This window comes from Ambystoma mexicanum, chromosome 9 (assembly GCF_040938575.1).
Source record: "Ambystoma mexicanum isolate Mex_15411 chromosome 9, UKY_AmexF1_1, whole genome shotgun sequence".
NCBI classification, from domain to species: Eukaryota; Metazoa; Chordata; class Amphibia; order Caudata; family Ambystomatidae; genus Ambystoma; species Ambystoma mexicanum.
The window spans coordinates 977,674,111-977,694,892 of NC_090931.1; the positions used below are offsets into that span (position 1 = coordinate 977,674,111).

The following is a 20,782-nucleotide window of genomic DNA, read 5'->3' on the forward strand; positions in this document are numbered from 1 at the left end:
TTTGCAGGGATTCCTACGCTCCTATTGGAAATGGCAGGTGCATATGTTAATGTTAAAGAGTGACTGCATGGGTCAGATCACATGTCTATTTAAAGCCACATAAATTGTATGCCTGGAGGGCCTGTTACTCTGCTGGAGTGCACAGCTCCAGTCCAAGCGGACCACAAACAGGTCAGGTTTTCAAGATACCCATCACGAAATAAATGCGCATACAGTGGATCTAGATGGGAATTTGTTTACATGCTTATCGCTTACACTGAAAACCAGAGACTTATGCACCAGTGAGTGATGTAGCTTTTACATTCTACATCATTAGACTGTTTAAGTGTGTGATGGCCAAAAGGAAGCACAGGTGGACCAAAACTGGTTCAGATTACACATTATTTGTGATAACTACGAAGTCCAGAGACAAGAAACGTGATGTGAGTCCAAGCGCGCGCACACACACACAGACACACAGACACACACACACACATTAAAAAAAAAAAACATGATACAAACTCATCAACAAATGATGGTTTATTTCCATTCGACATAAATACAAGGAAATGGATGATTTTAAATAATGTTCTTATATACTTTATTGCCTCTTGATCTTTAATAAAACACTTTCCAAACATACTGTACATTGTAACATACGTCCAGCTGCAAATGGTGCTCGTATAAAGATGACTTCATCTGGTTTTAATGTCAGGCCGCCTCTGTACAAAGATGTACAATATGTACAGTCCAATGAGGTGCAAGCTGTGCAAAGCAAAGGCCCAAGCAGGATGTGCATGCCACAGGATAGAGAACATTACTGAAGCTGGACATGGCCTCCTTTCGGCAAACACAAGATTAAATGATAAACAAATTATCTGGAGAAAAAAAGAAACTCATTTTATTTGGACACAAATTTCGGCCAGTAGCACATGCAGCTGACTAGTGCCATCAATTGCTGTTTTTTTGCCGCCCTTGCACACTTTTGCTCCAAGTTACATTCGGTTTTTTTTTAACGGTTATTATGCGGTTGCAGATACTTTAGGGTTTGTTGCTGCAACACCAGGAGTTCTAAACTTTGGAAGATAGAGACCAAACTTGTTTTCAATGCCAGCAAATGTCGCAGTTGCAAGTCTGTATCCACCAATGTGGTCCGGATTTGCAGGCGGGAGGTCCGAAATTCTAGACTTTGGTGTAGGCTCTGACCCAGGGTGTTTTCTGGGGAGGGAAGAAAGCAATCCATTATTCCAATAAATACTTCTAGGCAGCACTCTGCAAAGGAAAAGAAAATGTCTCGCTAACTTCCATCACAAAATGTGATCACAGAATAGTTTACAATATCTACATATCACCTCAATGAGAAATGTGTTCAGACTGAGTGACATTCAAAATGACAGAAAAGTCCTGGTTACCTTGCAGTTAGACGAAATATGTTTGACCCTTGTAAATAAAAAGGATCTCACGCAGGTTGCTGTGTCTTATTGTGGGATTTTATTATACATATTGTAGACACATAGTCTAGAAAGAGTGGTCAGCCGACAAGTGTCTCAACCTGGAGGGTCTTTATCAAGGCAGGTGTGGTTAGGTGGGTCTATGGGAACGTTTTCCAAGTAATTCAAGATGGCCAGTTGGCAGAATTTTCTAGCAGTCTTCAATTCAAGTCCTAAGGCTGTTGCCGTCCTGTGCGGGTTCGCTTGGAAAACGTTCCCATAGACCTACCTAACCATACCTGCCTTGCTAAAGACCCTCTGCGGTTGAAACACGCGTCAGCTGACCACTCTTTCTAGACAATGTGTCTACAATATAGACAATAAAATCACACAATAAGACACAGCAACCTGCGTGAGATCTTTTTTATTTACAAGGGTCAAACATATTTCGTCTAACTGCAAGGTAACCAGGACTTTTCTGAAATGTTTTCATAAGAGGCATTGGGTTTACCTCTTCCTCCCTGTGACCTTGCAAAGAACAATTGTAAACAGCCTAAAAATACACAGGGCTCAGCACAGTAGTGTTCATTTTGTAGAACCCACTCTCCACATTCAAAATGACACCACATCATTAAAAGGTCCTATTGGTACCTTGCAGCAAGCTTCCAAACTAGACTTACATGATTTCTGCAGCCTTCTTCAGAGCTGCACAAAACCAGGGACCCGCAAGCACTACAGGTGGACTGATACTGGCGGCCATTTTAGTGAACGTCTAAGTGGGTATGGTGATTTATAATCCTCACGGACTTCCTTGGGGATGGTTGTTAGAAGAAGAGCCGCATATCCATATTTTTCTCCGAAGGCAGTGTAGTTTGGACCCGGATCACATTCCTGTTTGACCCGCTTTTAGTGCTGAGTGTTGATATTGACTACAACATTGTGGATGGTAAACATCAATTTCTTATGGACGGATTGGCAATCAATCAGCTTAAATGTAATTCAGTAACCACCAGAACAAAACTAAGCATTCGCTGAAAAAACTACCAGAGTGCATTCCCTGTTTTATACCCAGGGTATTTTCCAGATTAAATGGCAAAATCCTCTAGGCTGAAGCAAAGTGTTGCAGGCACCATTGAAGAATTTCGAGATGTCATGCGTCATAGAAGCTGAGGCCCTGCTGTAGACGTCTGTGTACAAATACAAAAAGCACAACTGGAAAAGGGGGTGCACCACTTAAGGAATGGCATGATTGGAATATGCCCAAGAAACAGGACCCCCGCAGAGGAAAATTATCTAATGCCCGTCGGGCCACACATGACCTTGAGGAGTAGATTATTAACAGTGCGCAGAGTGATACCCTACCTTCTTACCTCATGAAGAACAAAGCATGTTCAAGGAGACAAATGGCTTCCAGATAATTCAGGGAGGTGAAGGGCAGTGCATGAGCCAGTCGGGATCACGCTACTCGAGATGATATTCTGGCCTTTCGGGAGCCAAGAAACAATTGCAATGTGCCAAACTAGGCCACAGACCAGTGGACCATCCCTTTCCACCAGAATAATAGCTCAGTATCCCAGTGCTTTAAGCGGGCCGGGCCAGCCGGGGCCCAAAAGAGGGGTTGAGCCGGGCCCCTGGGTTCTGGGAAGCAGAATGTGAGCAGACACAGATTGCTGCGGGTTCTCAGATCACGCTAGGATCAGCCCTGGCTGTTTTGGAATGCACACGCATATTACCCGGGACTACAGATAATCAACTACTATGGATATTAAGTGCTACACTGAATGCACACAAAAGGCTCATATATAACACACGCGCGGAGGGAGAGAGAAAAATAACACCCAAAGTTATCCTGGGTTTGAAATGCACGAAGACCCTTCAACCTGAAATGTGAGAGTAGAATAGGTCATTTCATCCAAGAAGCATACATATGAAAGGGGTAGAAATTGTGTTTGCATAGTTATATCTGTTGTATTTGTGTAGTGTAATGGTTATTTCTGTGTGATATGTTACTAGGTTATTAATATGTGTTATCTTTGACTTTAAAAACACCATAGAGATTATATTAAAATAGAAGCAGATGACGGAGTCTCGCTGTTCGAGCACACTTTCTGCGTGTATTTTACTTTTGGGTATAATATAAATGCCCGGTTATGCGTGGGGGGAGCATATATTTGAGGGACTTGTATGCTTTGTTGTGGAAATCTGTGCGGAGTGTTTGCCCGTGTGTCTGTTAGAGACCAGCCCCCATGACTGGACACATAATGTATATATGTTTGTGTGTGTAATTGGGCAGGCATTGACACACACACACATGCACATACACAGCGTATATGGGAAGGTAGTGGGAATTGTGGGTGAGTTTTTGTATGCAGAGGTGTATCACATATGCGCATCTGATGGACACACAAATGTCACCTCATGCACTCAGAAAAAGACACACACACACACTTTATTATGGGCAGCAATGTGTTATCTTTCTAAGCTAGGTTCAGTGTACTAAAGGGGTTGACCTGTGCACTTAGCACAGGCCCAAACATCAGCCGATCAAGCATGAATCGACCTGCATAAGCATATGTAATGTGGTTGTGCGCATTTATGCAAACTCTTCTTTTGCCCGCGTGGCTCTGACTGGCTTTCTAGATTTGAAACATGTTTGTGAATGTCCAGGCTGCACGTGTGCAGGCTCACAGTCAAGAAGTAAGTGAAAGAATAGCTGAGTCATTGTTTGCGAAAAGAAACAAACGACATGATAATGTCCCCGGTTCCAGCATGGAGGGGTGCCTCGGCAGACGGAAACGAAGTCACGAGAGCACATTTGCGCCCACAACTGCCCCGCTCCCTCTGGTCTGCTGCTGTGCGAGGCAGAGAGAAACCGAAGACACGTATAAGTCACAAGGGGGCACTGGTGGACTGGACAGTGCCCTTTGCCAAGCAGTCAAATCTCCAGGTCACGAGGTTGACAACAGAAACTTGAAGGTTAACTTAGGCCTCAGGGAGTAATACACTTCAGCAACTCACGTGAGAACTGGGCTGTTCTCGTGTTATTCGCACAGAAGAGATGTGATAACATACAATTGGACTTGTTCAGGAAACTCGATATGAAAGATGGCAGAGGTCCTTTGGTAGAATCAGCGTGTGTATGTTAAGCAGTGCCAGGGCACTGTTTTCTGACTGGCGAGGCCACCTTCTTAGTTCTGCCATTGTTTCATTTCTTCAGTGGCTGATATAGGCTGAGATTCCCGTCGCTTCCCTCCGAATGCTGGAGACAAAATGGGAGGCTGCCCCCACATGCGCAAACACACGGTAGTGGTTCACAAGATTTGCCCGGGAGAAAATAAGCTGGTGCGCATGCGCATCTCTGATGTGACCTGCTACCTTATTCCAGATTCTGAAAGCCTAAAAAGGGGGCAGGCTGGAGATGCCTGGAGCATTTCAGAGATGCACACATGCAAATGCGATTCACAAAGATGTGCTGGTGGGCATGCCAGAGATGCGCCAGGCCTCTCACTCTTATCCACAGTGCTGTCAATCATTCTCACTTCACCACTGGGTATCTTACCTCGAGGGTGGGGTCTCATTCGTGTTCCACTGGCTGAACCCTACTCACATCCGGTCTGCTTACTTAATGCCCAGAAGCTGACTGGCCCCTCACTCTGCCGCCACCCATCTTTGCGCTTGTGAAAAGAAGGCATGCAGGGGTGGACTGGGAACTAAAAGAGGCCCTGCAAATAATTACTGGGGACCAAAAGAGGCCCTGGAAATAATGTTCAAAGTGGCGCCTCATGACACATTTTCAGCAAGCCCAACCCTTTTCCTATGAGAAAATTTGAAAATGCCACACAAAAGGGTCCCAGGGTGCAGAGGCCCACCGGGAAATCTCCAGAGTTCCCTATAGGCCAGTCCACCCCTGAAGGCATGTTTACATTCCCAACCTGAAGGATTAGGGGCATAGTCCTGCCTTTAAGATCTAGAATGTGTCATGTTCTGTGCACTTTCTTCTTTATTCCTCGTGAGAACACATTGCACTCAGTGCAGAGAGAGGAGGGCCTCTCCTTTCCCCTCAAATGATAAGGTTTCCGCTACCCCAGAGTTTTCCAGCATTTGCAGTCTAGTTTAGCAGACAATCAATTATTCAGAAGCTTGAGCAACTAATCAAAACATTTTACTTGAAATCACTATGTTTTCTCTACTTTATTGCAAAGCTTTAAGTTTAGTATTCAGATTGTGTTCCCCGCCCCGAATAGTTTCGCTCAAACGGCCCCACCTTTCCAAATGCATAAGACAGGTAAGGCCAACTTTGGTGATGAAAGGGACGCTTATGTAAGCTTCTCTGAAGCTTTGTACAGGTGACATGATGGAGCCCTTCGTTTTATTTCAGTGACTAAGAGCTAGGCTGCAGACTCTCTCTTCAGCTGCTCACCCATAGCAGGTCACTTCTGCCTCAACTGCAGTATTCTTTCAACATCTGCCAAAAGGATGACCAAACAAGCTGGCTCTAGGAAAGAGTGCATAGCAATTCAGGCCCAAATGTGCTGGCTCTAGGAAAGAGTGCATAGATATTCAGGCCCAAATGTGCTGGCTCTAGGAAAGAGTGCATAGATATTCAGGCTCCAATGTGCTGTCTCTAGGAAAGAGTGCATAGCAATTCAGGCCCAAATGTGCTAGCTCTAGCAAATAGTGCACAGCAATTCAGGCTCAATGTGCTGGCTCTAGGAAAAAGTACATAGCAACTCAGGCTCCAATGTGCTGGCTCTAGGAAAAAGTGCATAGCAATTCAGGCTCAAATGTGCTGGCTCTAGGAAAAAAGAGTACAGCAATTCATGCTAAAAATGTGCTGGCTCTAGGAAAAAGTGCACAGCAATTCAGGCTCAATGTGCTGGCTCTAGGAAAAAGTACATAGCAACTCAGGCTCCAATGTGCTGGCTCTAGGAAAAAGAGTACAGCAATTTAGGCTAAAAATGTGCTGGCTCTAGGAAAAAGTGCACAGCAATTCAGCTCAAATGTGCTGGCTCTGGGGAAGAGTGCATATTAATTCAGGATTCAATGTGCTCGCTCTGGGAAAGAGTGCATAGCAATTCAGGCTCCAATGTGCTGGCTCTGGGAAAGAGTGAACAGCAATTCAGGCTGCAATGTGCTGGCTCTGGGAAAGAGTGCATAGCAATAATTCAGACTCAAATGTGCTAGTTCTAGGAAAAAGTGCATAGCAATTCAGGCCCAAATGTGCTGTCGCTAGAAATGAGTGCATAGCAATTCAGGCTCCAATGTGCTGGCTCTAGGAAAGAGTGCATAGCAATTCAGGCCCAAATGTGCTGGCTCCAGGAAAGAGTGCATACCAATTCAGGCCCAAATGTGCTGGCTCTAGCAAATAGTGCATAGCAATTCAGGCTCAATGTGCTGGCTCTAGGAAAAAGTACATAGCAACTCAGGCTCCAATGTGCTGGCTCTAGGAAAAAGTGCATAGCAATTCAGGCTCAAATGTGCTGGCTCTAGGAAAAAAAAGTACAGCAATTCAGGCTAAAAATGTGCTGGCTCTAGGAAACAGTGCACAGCAATTCAGGCTCAATGTGCTGGCTCTAGGAAAAAGTACATAGCAACTCAGGCTCCAATGTGCTGGCTCTAGGAAAAAGAGTACAGCAATTCAGGCTAAAAATGTGCTGGCTCTAGGAAAAAGTGCACAGCAATTCAGGCTCAAATGTGCTGGCTCTGGGGAAGAGTGCATATTAATTCAGGATTCAATGTGCTCGCTCTGGGAAAGAGTGCATAGCAATTCAGGCTCCAATGTGCTGGCTCTGGGAAAGAGTGAATAGCAATTCAGGCTGCAATGTGCTGGCTCTGGGAAAGAGTGCATAGCAATGATTCAGACTCAAATGTGCTAGCTCTAGGAAAAAGTGCATAGCAATTCAGGCCCAAATGTGCTGTCACTAGAAATGAGTGCATAGCAATTCAGGCTCCAATGTGCTGGCTCTAGGAAAGAGTGCATAGCAATTCAGGCCCAAATGTGCTGGCTCCAGGAAAGAGTGCATAGCAATTCAGGCCCAAATGTGCTGGCTCTAGCAAATAGTGCATAGCAATTCAGGCTCAATGTGCTGGCTCTAGGAAAAAGTACATAGCAACTCAGGCTCCAATGTGCTGGCTCTAGGAAAAAGTGCATAGCAATTCAGGCTCAAATGTGCTGGCTCTAGGAAAAAAAAGTACAACAATTCAGGCTAAAAATGTGCTGGCTCTAGGAAACAGTGCACAGCAATTCAGGCTCAATGTGCTGGCTCTAGGAAAAAGTACATAGCAACTCAGGCTCCAATGTGCTGGCTCTAGGAAAAAGAGTACAGCAATTCAGGCTAAAAATGTGCTGGCTCTAGGAAAAAGTGCACAGCAATTCAGGCTCAAATGTGCTGGCTCTGGGGAAGAGTGCATATTAATTCAGGATTCAATGTGCTCGCTCTGGGAAAGAGTGCATAGCAATTCAGGCTCCAATGTGCTGGCTCTGGGAAAGAGTGAATAGCAATTCAGGCTGCAAGGTGCTGGCTCTGGGAAAGAGTGCATAGCAATGATTCAGACTCAAATGTGCTAGCTCTAGGAAAAAGTGCATAGCAATTCAGGCCCAAATGTGCTGTCGCTAGAAATGAGTGCATAACAATTCAGGCTCCAATGTGCTGGCTCTGGGAAAGAGTGCATAGCAATTCAGACTCAAATGTGCTGGTTCTAGGAAAAAGTGCATAGTAATTCAGGCTTAAATGTGCAGCCTCTGGGAAAGAGTGCAAAGCAATTCAGGCTCCAATGTGCTGGCTCTGGGCAAGAGTGCATAGCAATTCAGGCTCCAATGTGCTGGCTCTGGGAAGGAGTGCATAGCAATTCAGGCTCCAATGTGCTGGCTCTGTGAAAGAGTGCATAGCAATTCAGGCCCAAATGTGCTAGCTCTCCAGGAGAAGTAATGATTAGCTTTTGATGCTATGCGGATCGAGGGTCACAGCCAGAGAAGATTCTGAAGTGGGATTATTTTATCCACTATATTTTAAAGCGACGAGTTACATTTATTAAGGAGTGGAAAAAATAATTCCCATTCCCAATAGGGGCATTTTATTGGGATATGTGTACATGTATATTTTTTCCAACTGTAAACCAGACATCATTTAGTAATGCAGACTTCTTTGCACCTGTGGAGCTGAGCTCGGTGTGTAAAGCAGGTGCCTGTGTGTCCGCTGTGTTTTGGTGGGAGCATTCGCCTCCCTTTTCTTTTTAGTTGGGAGCATTTGCCTGTTTTTCGGGAGTAAAAGTGGCCCGCTTATTTGTAGGGCTAGCCACAGTGGCTTACATTCCTGGCTTCCTGCCGGGCAGATAAAAAAATATTTGTTATACACTTTGTAGATGTCAATTTGCATACACAGTAGTTTTAAATAATCATCCGGGAAACGATGTGTGCTCGGAGTTGCTGCGCATATCGGATCGCAATTACATCGAAATCTGAGTGAGCTTTGAAAACGGGGCAGGTTTCAAATAATTAAACTATCTGTGTCTCTCTTTCACTGCAGTGTACCTCACCACATCTGACTCAGCTGTCAAATTGTACGAAAAGAAGTAGTGGAACTATGTTCCCTGCTGGCCTGCCAAACTCCAAGGCCACCCCCCCCCCCCCCCATGTGCAAACCAAACCCCCAAACACCTGCTGTTTAAGGGAATGTTCAGTGCAGTGCACCGAAGTGCAGGTTCACAATTCTTCTTATAAGAGCAATAAGACATTTTTTCAGTATAGGAGTAGCGCTCCCAACAACTTGGACCACTGATCTGACTTTGTTATAATGCTCTATTTCTAAATCATCATGATGGGAGGCAACATGGTGCTAATGTTTCACTGCCAGTGCATGGACACCGGCGGTCTTCTTTAAGGTACAGGCATTTATCCCAACGTTGCGTTTCCAAAATATGCTGATTACTTCATGCACCAAGCATTAAAAGCAAATGTGTTTTTGCCAAGAACTGCTGGTAAGTGCATCTTTGCTTGAAAGTTAGACACTGGTACTTACACTCCTCCGAAGTCAACGTAGAGCCATCGCTGCAAAAGTTCATACGACAGGAGAGTGACACCAAACTGCGGCGAAGATCTGAACACTCGCGCTGCAGAACAGACAAGGGTGAGAATCATGAGGGCACGCTTGCGGCTTCTCTTGCGAACAGGAATAAAGTAACATTATCTGAGAGTTGGGGAATCTCTGGATCATCGCCACGCACCACTGCTATGAAATGTCCAAGCGCAGAAAGTCGCGCAGTGGCGGCCATTCCCGCCCCCCCCCCCCCAGTAAAAAAAAAATGAACACGCTTCATTCAATTACAGTGCACGAATGAACAAAGTTTGGCCATGAGAGACAATTAGGCAGCTAGCATCAGAATGTGAGTCTGCACTGCCCTTATTCTGTTTCTGAACAAGCTGCTGAGGGCAGAGTGGGGATAGCTCAGCGGAAACGCCTTTGTCTTGGAAGCAAGACAACACAGCGCAACACAGGGTCGGATCCCGTGCTTACAAACCAATATCTAGTATAAAACAACAATTATGCAGTATTTTCCAAACCGGTACAGAAAATAGTTTTGGTGAAAGCACAGTTCCTAGAAATATAGAGTCAGATCAAATTCATATCTACACATTTTCAAATAAAACCAGAGCCGATTTTTACAATGTAAAGCTTGGCATTCATGTCATGTTATGTTGACTTATACCACGCACCATCGCCACCCAGGGGCACTCACGTGGCTCTGCAAGGAGAGAAGGTGGGGTGTGTTAGTGAGGATAGGATAGGTTCAGAACCAGGAGAAACATCCACGCGTTGTCTTGCGTGTGGGTTGGTTGTGTGGCCCGGCTTGTAACAGTAAGGGTAGGACTCGGTGCCTCCGATGTTTACTGGAGTTCATGGTGGGTGTGTAGTTACATGAATGATGACGGCATGCGGGATAGAATGTGGAAATTCGAGGTGGAGGAAAATGATGCAAAAGAGAACGCAGTGAGGCCCAGGGTGTGGAATGTGAGGGAGGTAGTGAATGGAGGAAAGCATGGCAGCGGAGTGAAGTGACAGGGGAGGTGGGAGGGAGAGGAACACACAGAAAACAGAGATAATGCTGAGCTAGGACGAGGCTAGCACAATCTGAAGAGGCTTTAGTTCTCTGCTGGAGGAGCTGCAGAGAGTAGTGCAAAGGGGTCCGCAGAGACATTCATCACAGTAATTAAGCCCGAAACCCTGAGAGAATGAATCAAGGGCTTGGTGAAGTTTAAGAGAACAAGTGCAATCATGGAACATGCCACGTAGCTGGAAACGACCGTTTTGGGAAATGTTGGAAATAAACACTAAGTGACTTGGATTTTACCAGGGGAGTGCTGCAGAGGCGGACAGGGAGAGAGAAGGCAATGCTGCAGAGGCGGACAGGGAGAGAGAAGGCAATGCTGCAGAGGCGGACAGGGAGAGAGCAGGCAATGCTGCAGAGGCGCACAGGGAGAGAGCAGGCAATGCTGCAGAGGCACACAGGGAGAGAGCAGGCAATGCTGCAGAGGCGCACAGGGAGAGAGCAGGCAATGCTTCAGAGGCACACGGGGAGAGAGCAGGCAATGCTGCAGAGGCGGACAGGGAGAGAGCAGGCAATGCTGCAGAGGCGCACGGGGAGAGAGCAGGCAATGCTGCAGAGGCGCACGGGGAGAGAGCAGGCAATGATACAGAGGCGCACGGGGAGAGAGCAGGCAATGCTGCAGAGGCGCACGGGGAGAGAGCAGGCAATGCTGCAGAGGCTCACAGGGAGAGAGCAGGCAATGCTGCAGAGGCTCACAGGGAGAGAGCAGGCAATGCTACAGAGGCAAACAGGGAGAGAGCAGGCAATGCTACAGAAGCGGACAGGGAGGGAGCAGGCAATGCTGCAGAGGCGTACAGGGAGAGAGCAGGCAATGCTGCAGAGGCGGACAGGGAGAGGCGGACAGGGAGAGAGCAGGCATTGCTACAGAGGCGGACAGGGAGAGAGCAGGCATTGCTACAGACACGGCAGGGAGAGAGCAGGCATTGTTACAGAGGCGGGCAGGGAGGGAACAGGCAATGTTACAGACGCGGGCAGGGAGGGAACAGGCAATGTTACAGACACGGGCAGGGAAAGACTAGGCATTGCCACAGAGGCGGACAGGGAGAGAGCAGGCAATGCTACAGAGGCATGCAGGGAGAGAACAGGCAATGCTACAGAGCCGCGCAGGGAGAGAGCAGGCAATGCTACAGAGGCTCACAGGGAGAGAGCAGGCAATGCTACAGACAAGCACAGGGAGAGAGCAGGCAATGTTACAGAGGTGGACAGGGAGAGAGCAGGCAATGCTACAGAGGCGCACAGGGGGAGAGCAGGCAATGCTCAGACAAGCACAGGGAGAGAGCAGGCAATGCTGCAGAGGCACACAGGGAGAGAGCAGGCAAAGCTGCAGAGGCGCAGAGGGAGAGAGCAGGCAATGCTACAGAGGCGGACATGGAGAGAGCAGGCAATGCTGCAGAGGCGCACACGGAGAGAGCAGGCAATGCTGGAGAGGCGCACAGGGAGAGAGCAGGCAATGCTGCAGAGGCGCACAGGGAGAGAGCAGGCAATGCTATAGAGGTGCACAGGGAGAGAGCAGGCAATGCTGCAGAGGCGCACAGGGAGAGAGCAGGCAATGCTACAGAGGCGGACAGGGAGAGAGCAGGCAATGCTACAGAGGCGGACAGGGAGAGAGCAGGCAATGCTACAGAGGCGGACAGGGCGAGAGCAGGCAATGCTACAGAGGCGGACAGGGAGAGAGCACGCAATAGAGAGCAGGCAATGCTACAGAGGCGGACAGGGACAGAGCAGACACTGCTACAGAGGTGCACAGGGAGAGAGCAGGCAATGCTACAGAGGCAGACAGGGAGGGAGCAGGCAATGCTACAAAGGCGCACAGGGAGAGAGCAGGCAATGCTGCAGAGGCGGAGAGGGAGAGAGCAGGAAATGCTGCAGAGGCGCACAGGGAGAGAGCAGGCAATGCTGCAGAGGCGGACAGGGAGAGCAGGCAATGCTGCAGAGGCGGATAGGGAGAGAGAAGGCAATGCTGCAGAGGCGGACAGGGAGAGAGAAGGCAATGCTGCAGAGGCGGACAGGGAGAGAGCAGGCAATGCTGCAGAGGCGCACAGGGAGAGAGCAGGCAATGCTGCAGAGGCACACAGGGAGAGAGCAGGCAATGCTGCAGAGGCGCACAGGGAGAGAGCAGGCAATGCTTCAGAGGCACACGGGGAGAGAGCAGGCAATGCTGCAGAGGCGGACAGGGAGAGAGCAGGCAATGCTGCAGAGGCGCACGGGGAGAGAGCAGGCAATGCTGCAGAGGCGCACGGGGAGAGAGCAGGCAATGATACAGAGGCGCACGGGGAGAGAGCAGGCAATGCTGCAGAGGCGCACGGGGAGAGAGCAGGCAATGCTGCAGAGGCTCACAGGGAGAGAGCAGGCAATGCTGCAGAGGCTCACAGGGAGAGAGCAGGCAATGCTACAGAGGCAAACAGGGAGAGAGCAGGCAATGCTACAGAAGCGGACAGGGAGGGAGCAGGCAATGCTGCAGAGGCGTACAGGGAGAGAGCAGGCAATGCTGCAGAGGCGGACAGGGAGAGGCGGACAGGGAGAGAGCAGGCATTGCTACAGAGGCGGACAGGGAGAGAGCAGGCATTGCTACAGACACGGCAGGGAGAGAGCAGGCATTGTTACAGAGGCGGGCAGGGAGGGAACAGGCAATGTTACAGACGCGGGCAGGGAGGGAACAGGCAATGTTACAGACACGGGCAGGGAAAGACTAGGCATTGCCACAGAGGCGGACAGGGAGAGAGCAGGCAATGCTACAGAGGCATGCAGGGAGAGAACAGGCAATGCTACAGAGCCGCGCAGGGAGAGAGCAGGCAATGCTACAGAGGCTCACAGGGAGAGAGCAGGCAATGCTACAGACAAGCACAGGGAGAGAGCAGGCAATGTTACAGAGGTGGACAGGGAGAGAGCAGGCAATGCTACAGAGGCGCACAGGGGGAGAGCAGGCAATGCTCAGACAAGCACAGGGAGAGAGCAGGCAATGCTGCAGAGGCACACAGGGAGAGAGCAGGCAAAGCTGCAGAGGCGCAGAGGGAGAGAGCAGGCAATGCTACAGAGGCGGACATGGAGAGAGCAGGCAATGCTGCAGAGGCGCACACGGAGAGAGCAGGCAATGCTGGAGAGGCGCACAGGGAGAGAGCAGGCAATGCTGCAGAGGCGCACAGGGAGAGAGCAGGCAATGCTATAGAGGTGCACAGGGAGAGAGCAGGCAATGCTGCAGAGGCGCACAGGGAGAGAGCAGGCAATGCTACAGAGGCGGACAGGGAGAGAGCAGGCAATGCTACAGAGGCGGACAGGGAGAGAGCAGGCAATGCTACAGAGGCGGACAGGGCGAGAGCAGGCAATGCTACAGAGGCGGACAGGGAGAGAGCACGCAATAGAGAGCAGGCAATGCTACAGAGGCGGACAGGGACAGAGCAGACACTGCTACAGAGGTGCACAGGGAGAGAGCAGGCAATGCTACAGAGGCAGACAGGGAGGGAGCAGGCAATGCTACAAAGGCGCACAGGGAGAGAGCAGGCAATGCTGCAGAGGCGGAGAGGGAGAGAGCAGGAAATGCTGCAGAGGCGCACAGGGAGAGAGCAGGCAATGCTGCAGAGGCGGACAGGGAGAGCAGGCAATGCTGCAGAGGCGGATAGGGAGAGAGCAGGCAATGCTACAGAGGCGGACAGGGAGAGAGCAGGCATTGCTACAGAGGCAGACAGGGAGAGAGAGGGCATTGCTACAGACGCGGCAGGGAGAGAGCAGGCATTGTTACAGAGGCGGGAAGGGAGGGAACAGGCAATGTTACAGACGCGGGCAGGGAGAGAACAGGCAATGTTACAGACGCGGGCAGGCAGAGACTAGGCATTGCTACAGAGGCGGACAGGGAGAGAGCAGGCAATGCTACAGAGGCATGCAGGGAGAGAACAGGCAATGCTACAGAGCCGCGCAGGGAGAGAGCAGGCAATGCTACAGAGGCGCACAGGGAGAAAGCAGGCAATGCTACAGACAAGTACAGGGGGAGAGCATGCAATGCTGCAGAGGCGCACAGGGAGAGAGCAGGCAATGCTACAGAGGCGCACAGGGAGACCCCAGGCAATGCTGCAGAGGCGCACAGGGAGAGAGCAGGCAATGCTACAGAGGCGGACAGGGAGAGAGCAGGCAATGCTACAGAGGTGGACAGGGAGAGAGCAGGCAATGCTACAGAGGCGGACCGGGAGAGAGCACGCAATAGAGAGCAGGCAATGCTACAGAGGCGGACAGGGACAGAGCAGACAATGCTACAGAGGTGCACAGGGAGAGAGCAGGCAATGCTACAGAGGCGGACAGGGAGGGAGCAGGCAATGCTACAGAAGCGCAAAGGGAGAGAGCAGGCAATGCTGCAGAGGCGGACAGGGAGAGAGCAGGCAATGCTGCAGAGGTGCACAGGGAGAGAGCAGGCAATGCTACAGAGGCGGACAGGGAGGGAGCAGGCAATGCTACAGAAGCGCAAAGGGAGACAGCAGGTAATGCTGCAGAGGCGGACAGGGAGAGAGCAGGCAATGCTACGGAGGCGGACAGGGAGAGAGCAGGCATTGCTACAGAGGCGGACAGGGAGAGAGCAGGCATTGCTACAGACGTGGCAGGGGGGGAGCAGGCATTGTTACAGAGACGGGCAGGGAGGGAACAGGCAATGTTACAGACGCGGGCAGGGAGGGAACAGGCAATGTTACAGATGTGGGCAGGGAGAGACTAGGCATTGCTACAGAGGTGGACAGGGAGAGAGCAGGCAATGCTACAGAAGCGCAAAGGGAGAGAGCAGGCAATGCTGCAGAGGCGGACAGGGAGAGAGCAGGCAATGCTGCAGAGGCGGACAGGGAGGGAGCAGGCAATGCTACAGAAGTGCAAAGGGAGAGAGCAGGCAATGCTACAGAGGTGGACAGGGAGAGAGCAGGCAATGCTACAGAAGCGCAAAGGGAGAGAGCAGGCAATGCTGCAGAGGCGGACAGGGAGAGAGCAGGCAATGCTACAGAGGCGGACAGGGAGGGAGCAGGCAATGCTACAGAAGCGCAAAGGGAGAGAGCAGGCAATGCTGCAGAGGCGGACAGGGAGAGAGCAGGCAATGCTGCAGAGGTGCACAGGGAGAGAGCAGGCAATGCTACAGAGGCGGACAGGGAGGGAGCAGGCAATGCTACAGAAGCGCAAAGGGAGAGAGCAGGCAATGCTACAGACAAGTACAGGGGGAGAGCATGCAATGCTGCAGAGGCGCACAGGGAGAGAGCAGGCAATGCTACAGAGGCGCACAGGGAGACCCCAGGCAATGCTGCAGAGGCGCACAGGGAGAGAGCAGGCAATGCTACAGAGGCGGACAGGGAGAGAGCAGGCAATGCTACAGAGGTGGACAGGGAGAGAGCAGGCAATGCTACAGAGGCGGACCGGGAGAGAGCACGCAATAGAGAGCAGGCAATGCTACAGAGGCGGACAGGGACAGAGCAGACAATGCTACAGAGGTGCACAGGGAGAGAGCAGGCAATGCTACAGAGGCGGACAGGGAGGGAGCAGGCAATGCTACAGAAGTGCAAAGGGAGAGAGCAGGCAATGCTGCAGAGGCGGACAGGGAGAGAGCAGGCAATGCTGCAGAGGTGCACAGGGAGAGAGCAGGCAATGCTACAGAGGCGGACAGGGAGGGAGCAGGCAATGCTACAGAAGCGCAAAGGGAGACAGCAGGTAATGCTGCAGAGGCGGACAGGGAGAGAGCAGGCAATGCTACGGAGGCGGACAGGGAGAGAGCAGGCATTGCTACAGAGGCGGACAGGGAGAGAGCAGGCATTGCTACAGACGTGGCAGGGGGGGAGCAGGCATTGTTACAGAGACGGGCAGGGAGGGAACAGGCAATGTTACAGACGCGGGCAGGGAGGGAACAGGCAATGTTACAGATGTGGGCAGGGAGAGACTAGGCATTGCTACAGAGGTGGACAGGGAGAGAGCAGGCAATGCTACAGAAGCGCAAAGGGAGAGAGCAGGCAATGCTGCAGAGGCGGACAGGGAGAGAGCAGGCAATGCTGCAGAGGCGGACAGGGAGGGAGCAGGCAATGCTACAGAAGCGCAAAGGGAGAGAGCAGGCAATGCTACAGAGGTGGACAGGGAGAGAGCAGGCAATGCTACAGAAGCGCAAAGGGAGAGAGCAGGCAATGCTGCAGAGGCGGACAGGGAGAGAGCAGGCAATGCTACAGAGGCGGACAGGGAGGGAGCAGGCAATGCTACAGAAGCGCAAAGGGAGAGAGCAGGCAATGCTGCAGAGGCGGACAGGGAGAGAGCAGGCAATGCTGCAGAGGTGCACAGGGAGAGAGCAGGCAATGCTACAGAGGCGGACAGGGAGGGAGCAGGCAATGCTACAGAAGCGCAAAGGGAGAGAGCAGGCAATGCTGCAGAGGCGGACAGGGAGAGAGCAGGCAATGCTGCAGAGGCGCACAGGGAGAGAGCAGGCAATGCTGCAGAGGCGGACAGGGAGAGAGCAGGCAATGTTGCAGAGGCGGACAGGGAGAGAGCAGGCAATGCTACAGAGGCACACAGGGAGAGAGCAGACAATGCTACAGACAAGCACAGGGAGAGAGCAGGCAATGCTGCAGAGGCACACAGGGAGAGAGCAGGCAAAGCTGCAGAGGCGCAGAGAGAGAGAGCAGGCAATGCTACAGAGGCGGACATGGAGAGAGCAGGCAATGCTGCAGAGGCGCGCACGGAGAGAGCAGGCAATGCTGCAGAGGTGCACAGGGAGAGAGCAGGCAATGCTATAGAGGTGCACAGGGAGAGAGCAGGCAATGCTGCAGAGGTGCACAGGGAGAGAGCAGGCAATGCTGCAGAGGCGCACAGGGAGAGAGCAGGCAATGCTACAGAGGCGCACAGGGAGACCCCAGGCAATGCTACAGAGGCGCACAGGGAGAGAGCAGGCAATGCTACAGAGGCGGACAGGGAGAGAGCAGGCAATGCCACAGAGGTGGACAGGGAGAGAGCAGGCAATGCTACAGACGCGGACAGGGATAGGGCAGGCAATGCTACAGAGGTGCACAGGGAGAGAGCAGGCAATGCTACAGAGGTGGACAAGGAGGGAGCAGGCAATGCTACAGAAGCGCAAAGGGAGAGAGCAGGCAATGCTGCAGAGGCGGACAGGGAGAGAGAAGGCAATGCTGCAGAGGTGCACAGGGAGAGAGCAGGCAATGCTACAGAGGCGGACAGGGAGGGAGCAGGCAATGTTACAGAAGCGCAAAGGGAGAGAGCAGGCAATGCTGCAGAGGCGGACAGGGAGAGAGCAGGCATTGCTACAGAGGCGGACAGGGAGAGAGCAGGCATTGCTACAGACGCGGCAGGGGGGGAGCAGGCATTGTTACAGAGATGGGCAGGGAGGGAACAGGCAATGTTACAGATGCGGGCAGGGAGGGAACAGGCAATGTTACAGACGCGGGCAGGGAGAGATTAGGCATTGCTACAGAGGTGGACAGGGAGAGAGCAGGCAATGCTACAGAGGCATGCAGGGAGAGAACAGGCAATGCTACAGAGCCGCGCAGGGAGAGAGCAGGCAATGCTACAGAGGCGCACAGGGAGAGAGCAGGCAATGCTACAGACAAGCACAGGGAGAGAGCAGGCAATGTTACAGAGGCGGACAGGGAGAGAGCAGGCAATGCTACAGAGGCGCACAGGGAGAGAGCAGGCAATGCTACAGACAAGCACAGGGAGAGAGCAGGCAATGTTGCAGAGGCACACAGGGAGAGAGCAGGCAAAGCTGCAGAGGTGCAGAGAGAGCAGGCAATGCTACAGAGGTGGACATGGAGAGAGCAGGCAATGCTGCAGAGGCGCACACGGAGAGAGCAGGCAATGCTGCAGAGGCGCACAGGGAGAGAGCAGGCAATGCTGCAGAGGTGCACAGGGAGAGAGCAGGCAATGCTACAGAGGCGGACAGGGAGAGAGCAGACAATGCTACAGAGGCAGACAGGGAGAGAGCAGGCAATGTTACAGAGGCGGACAGTGAGAGAGCACACAATACAGAGCAGGCAATGCTACAGAGGCAGACAGGGAGAGAGTAGGCAATGCTACAAAGGCGGACACGGAGAGAGCAGGCAATGCTACAGAGGCGCACACGGAGAGAGCAGGCAATGCTACAGAGGCACACAGGGAGCGAGCAGGCAATGCTACAGAGGTGGACAGGGAGAGAGCAGGCAATGCTACAGAGGTGGACAGGGAGAGAGCAGGCAATGCTACAGAGGCGGACAGGGAGAGAGCAGGCAATGTTACAGAGGCAGACAGGGAGAGAGCACGCAATAGAGAGCAGGCAATGCTACAGAGGCGGACAGGGAGAGAGCAGGCAATGCTACAGAGGCGCACACAGAGAGAGCAGGCAATGCTACAGAGGCGCACAGGGAGAAAGCAGGCAATGCTACAGAGGCGGACAGGGAGAGAGCAGGCAATGCTCCGGACGCGCACAGGGAGCGAGCAGGCAATGCTACAGAGGCGGACAGGGAGAGAGCAGGCAATGCTACAGAGGCGGACAGGGAGAGAGCAGGCAATGCTACACAGGCGGACAGGGACGCACAGGGAGAGAGAAGGCAATGCCACAGAGGCGGACAGGGAGAGGGCAGGCAGCACTGCAATTGCTGGGAAAAGAATACTTCTCTGCTATCAGCGCATTCCATTCCATGTGGAACTGCTAGAGTAAAAGTGATTTAAAGTGCCCACATTGTGGTCTGGGGGTGCTCTAGGCGCGTGCATAGCCCTCATGTAGGAGGGCATATTAAAACATGTGCATTAAACCTATTCACAGTACTTTCAGCAAATGACAAAAAAAGGTATTCTTAGAAGAAAAAAAAATGCCCTTAATTTCTGTCACTTTTAAAATAATTTCAGAAACTCCATGGCAACCCTCCGCGACAATGCATGTACCACAGTGACATTCATCGAACTGTAGCATTTTGAAAGTCCCATGGAGGCCCAGGACTCATCTTGCACAGCATCACACTGCGTGCCCAAAGGGCAGCCATCTATGTGGTGGAATGCACTGTTGGCCTAGAAGTGATCTGCCCCCTCGGTGAGGGAGAATAACATATTGATGGAGGACGGCGGCAACCCAGGTACTGCTGACCTACATAGCACACCCAATTACCAGGAACTTGCCCCCAGCCAAAAGAGAAGCTACCCTTAAAAGAAAGGTCTTGCGAGGCGTAAGGGCTTGCCCTAATTACGTAATGCAGTGCTCTAAATCAAAAAATTGAAAATGTAAAAATGACATTGCTTTTCAAAAACCATTATGTGGAAGCTTTATGAGAGTGCTGACCATTTCGCACTCTTCACAACCCTCCCATGATTCTGCCCCCCCCCAGAAAACCGCTTTTATCTGAAAAGCAACAGAATGAAAAGATGACGCCTGGGAAGTGGGCACGTGACATCAATTTAGATATGATATTTATAACACACTTAATACCCAAAGGTTTCTAAGCACGGACCCGGGGATCGAACCTGTGTCGTCCTGCTTCCCAGGCGAGCACATTGCCCCTGAGCTATCCTCCCGAAACAAATACGAGCAGGCTACAGGGAATCATGGGAGCTTGTTCTTTACCAAGCCAAGACGATGGTGGTGCCTACGAGAGCAGCATTTCTAATGGATTGCTTACGGGACTTTGTGGACTGATATGCAGATTTAAAAGGTGGGATGCATTATTGTAGCCATCCTGCTTCCTAACTATGTTTAATGCCTTTCTATACTACATCGATCTTGCTTGGAGGGACTCTACCCCAACTGCTGTGTGGCAGCGTAACTCAAGTCACATTTCCACAAAACTAAGACAAACACCACTCAAATATATCGCCTCGGCCTATCAAGACGGTTTACGGTCATTTCATCTAAAACCATTGCATCCAAATTTTCCCATCTAAAAAATGTCCATCTAATGCATTTCTTCCCCCCAAATCCCTGTTTTTTACCCTTTAAAATACACCTGAACAAAAATTAACCCGTTACCCCCCAGAAACATGCATTAGATGGACATATTTTAGGTGGGAAAAACACGATGGAATGGGTTTAGATTAATTGACTAGATACCATCGGAAGACTATTCATTCATCCACTCAAGTCGTCACCTGGAGTTGGAAGCCTCGGCTACTCCCAAAGTGAGACCTTAGGTTATGGTTGGCCATTGCGGTACTGGGCATCCAGTGTCATTTCTAACATCTAATGAAAGATCTTCACTGGGTGATGGTCTTCCTCTTCGTGGCATCCTATTTCTCAATTCTCCGACCAGTGGCTCGGCTGGTGGAGCAAAGCACGCCGGTTCTCTTCTCGA

General features: G+C 51.1%; 1 protein-coding gene across 1 annotated transcript in view; it reads right to left on the reverse strand.

Annotated features, from left to right (window-relative positions):
• Nucleotides 1-501: 501 nt before the first annotated feature.
• SLC25A12 (solute carrier family 25 member 12) overlaps nucleotides 502-20,782 on the reverse strand; it is an 881,399-nt gene continuing 861,118 nt past the window's right edge. The window contains exons 17-18 of the mRNA XM_069616206.1: nucleotides 9,428-9,518; nucleotides 502-1,197 (exon numbers count right to left, since the gene is read on the reverse strand). Coding sequence (XP_069472307.1) covers nucleotides 1,002-1,197; nucleotides 9,428-9,518 — 287 coding nt within the window. The 3' untranslated portion in view covers nucleotides 502-1,001. The remainder of the gene's footprint in view (nucleotides 1,198-9,427; nucleotides 9,519-20,782) is intronic.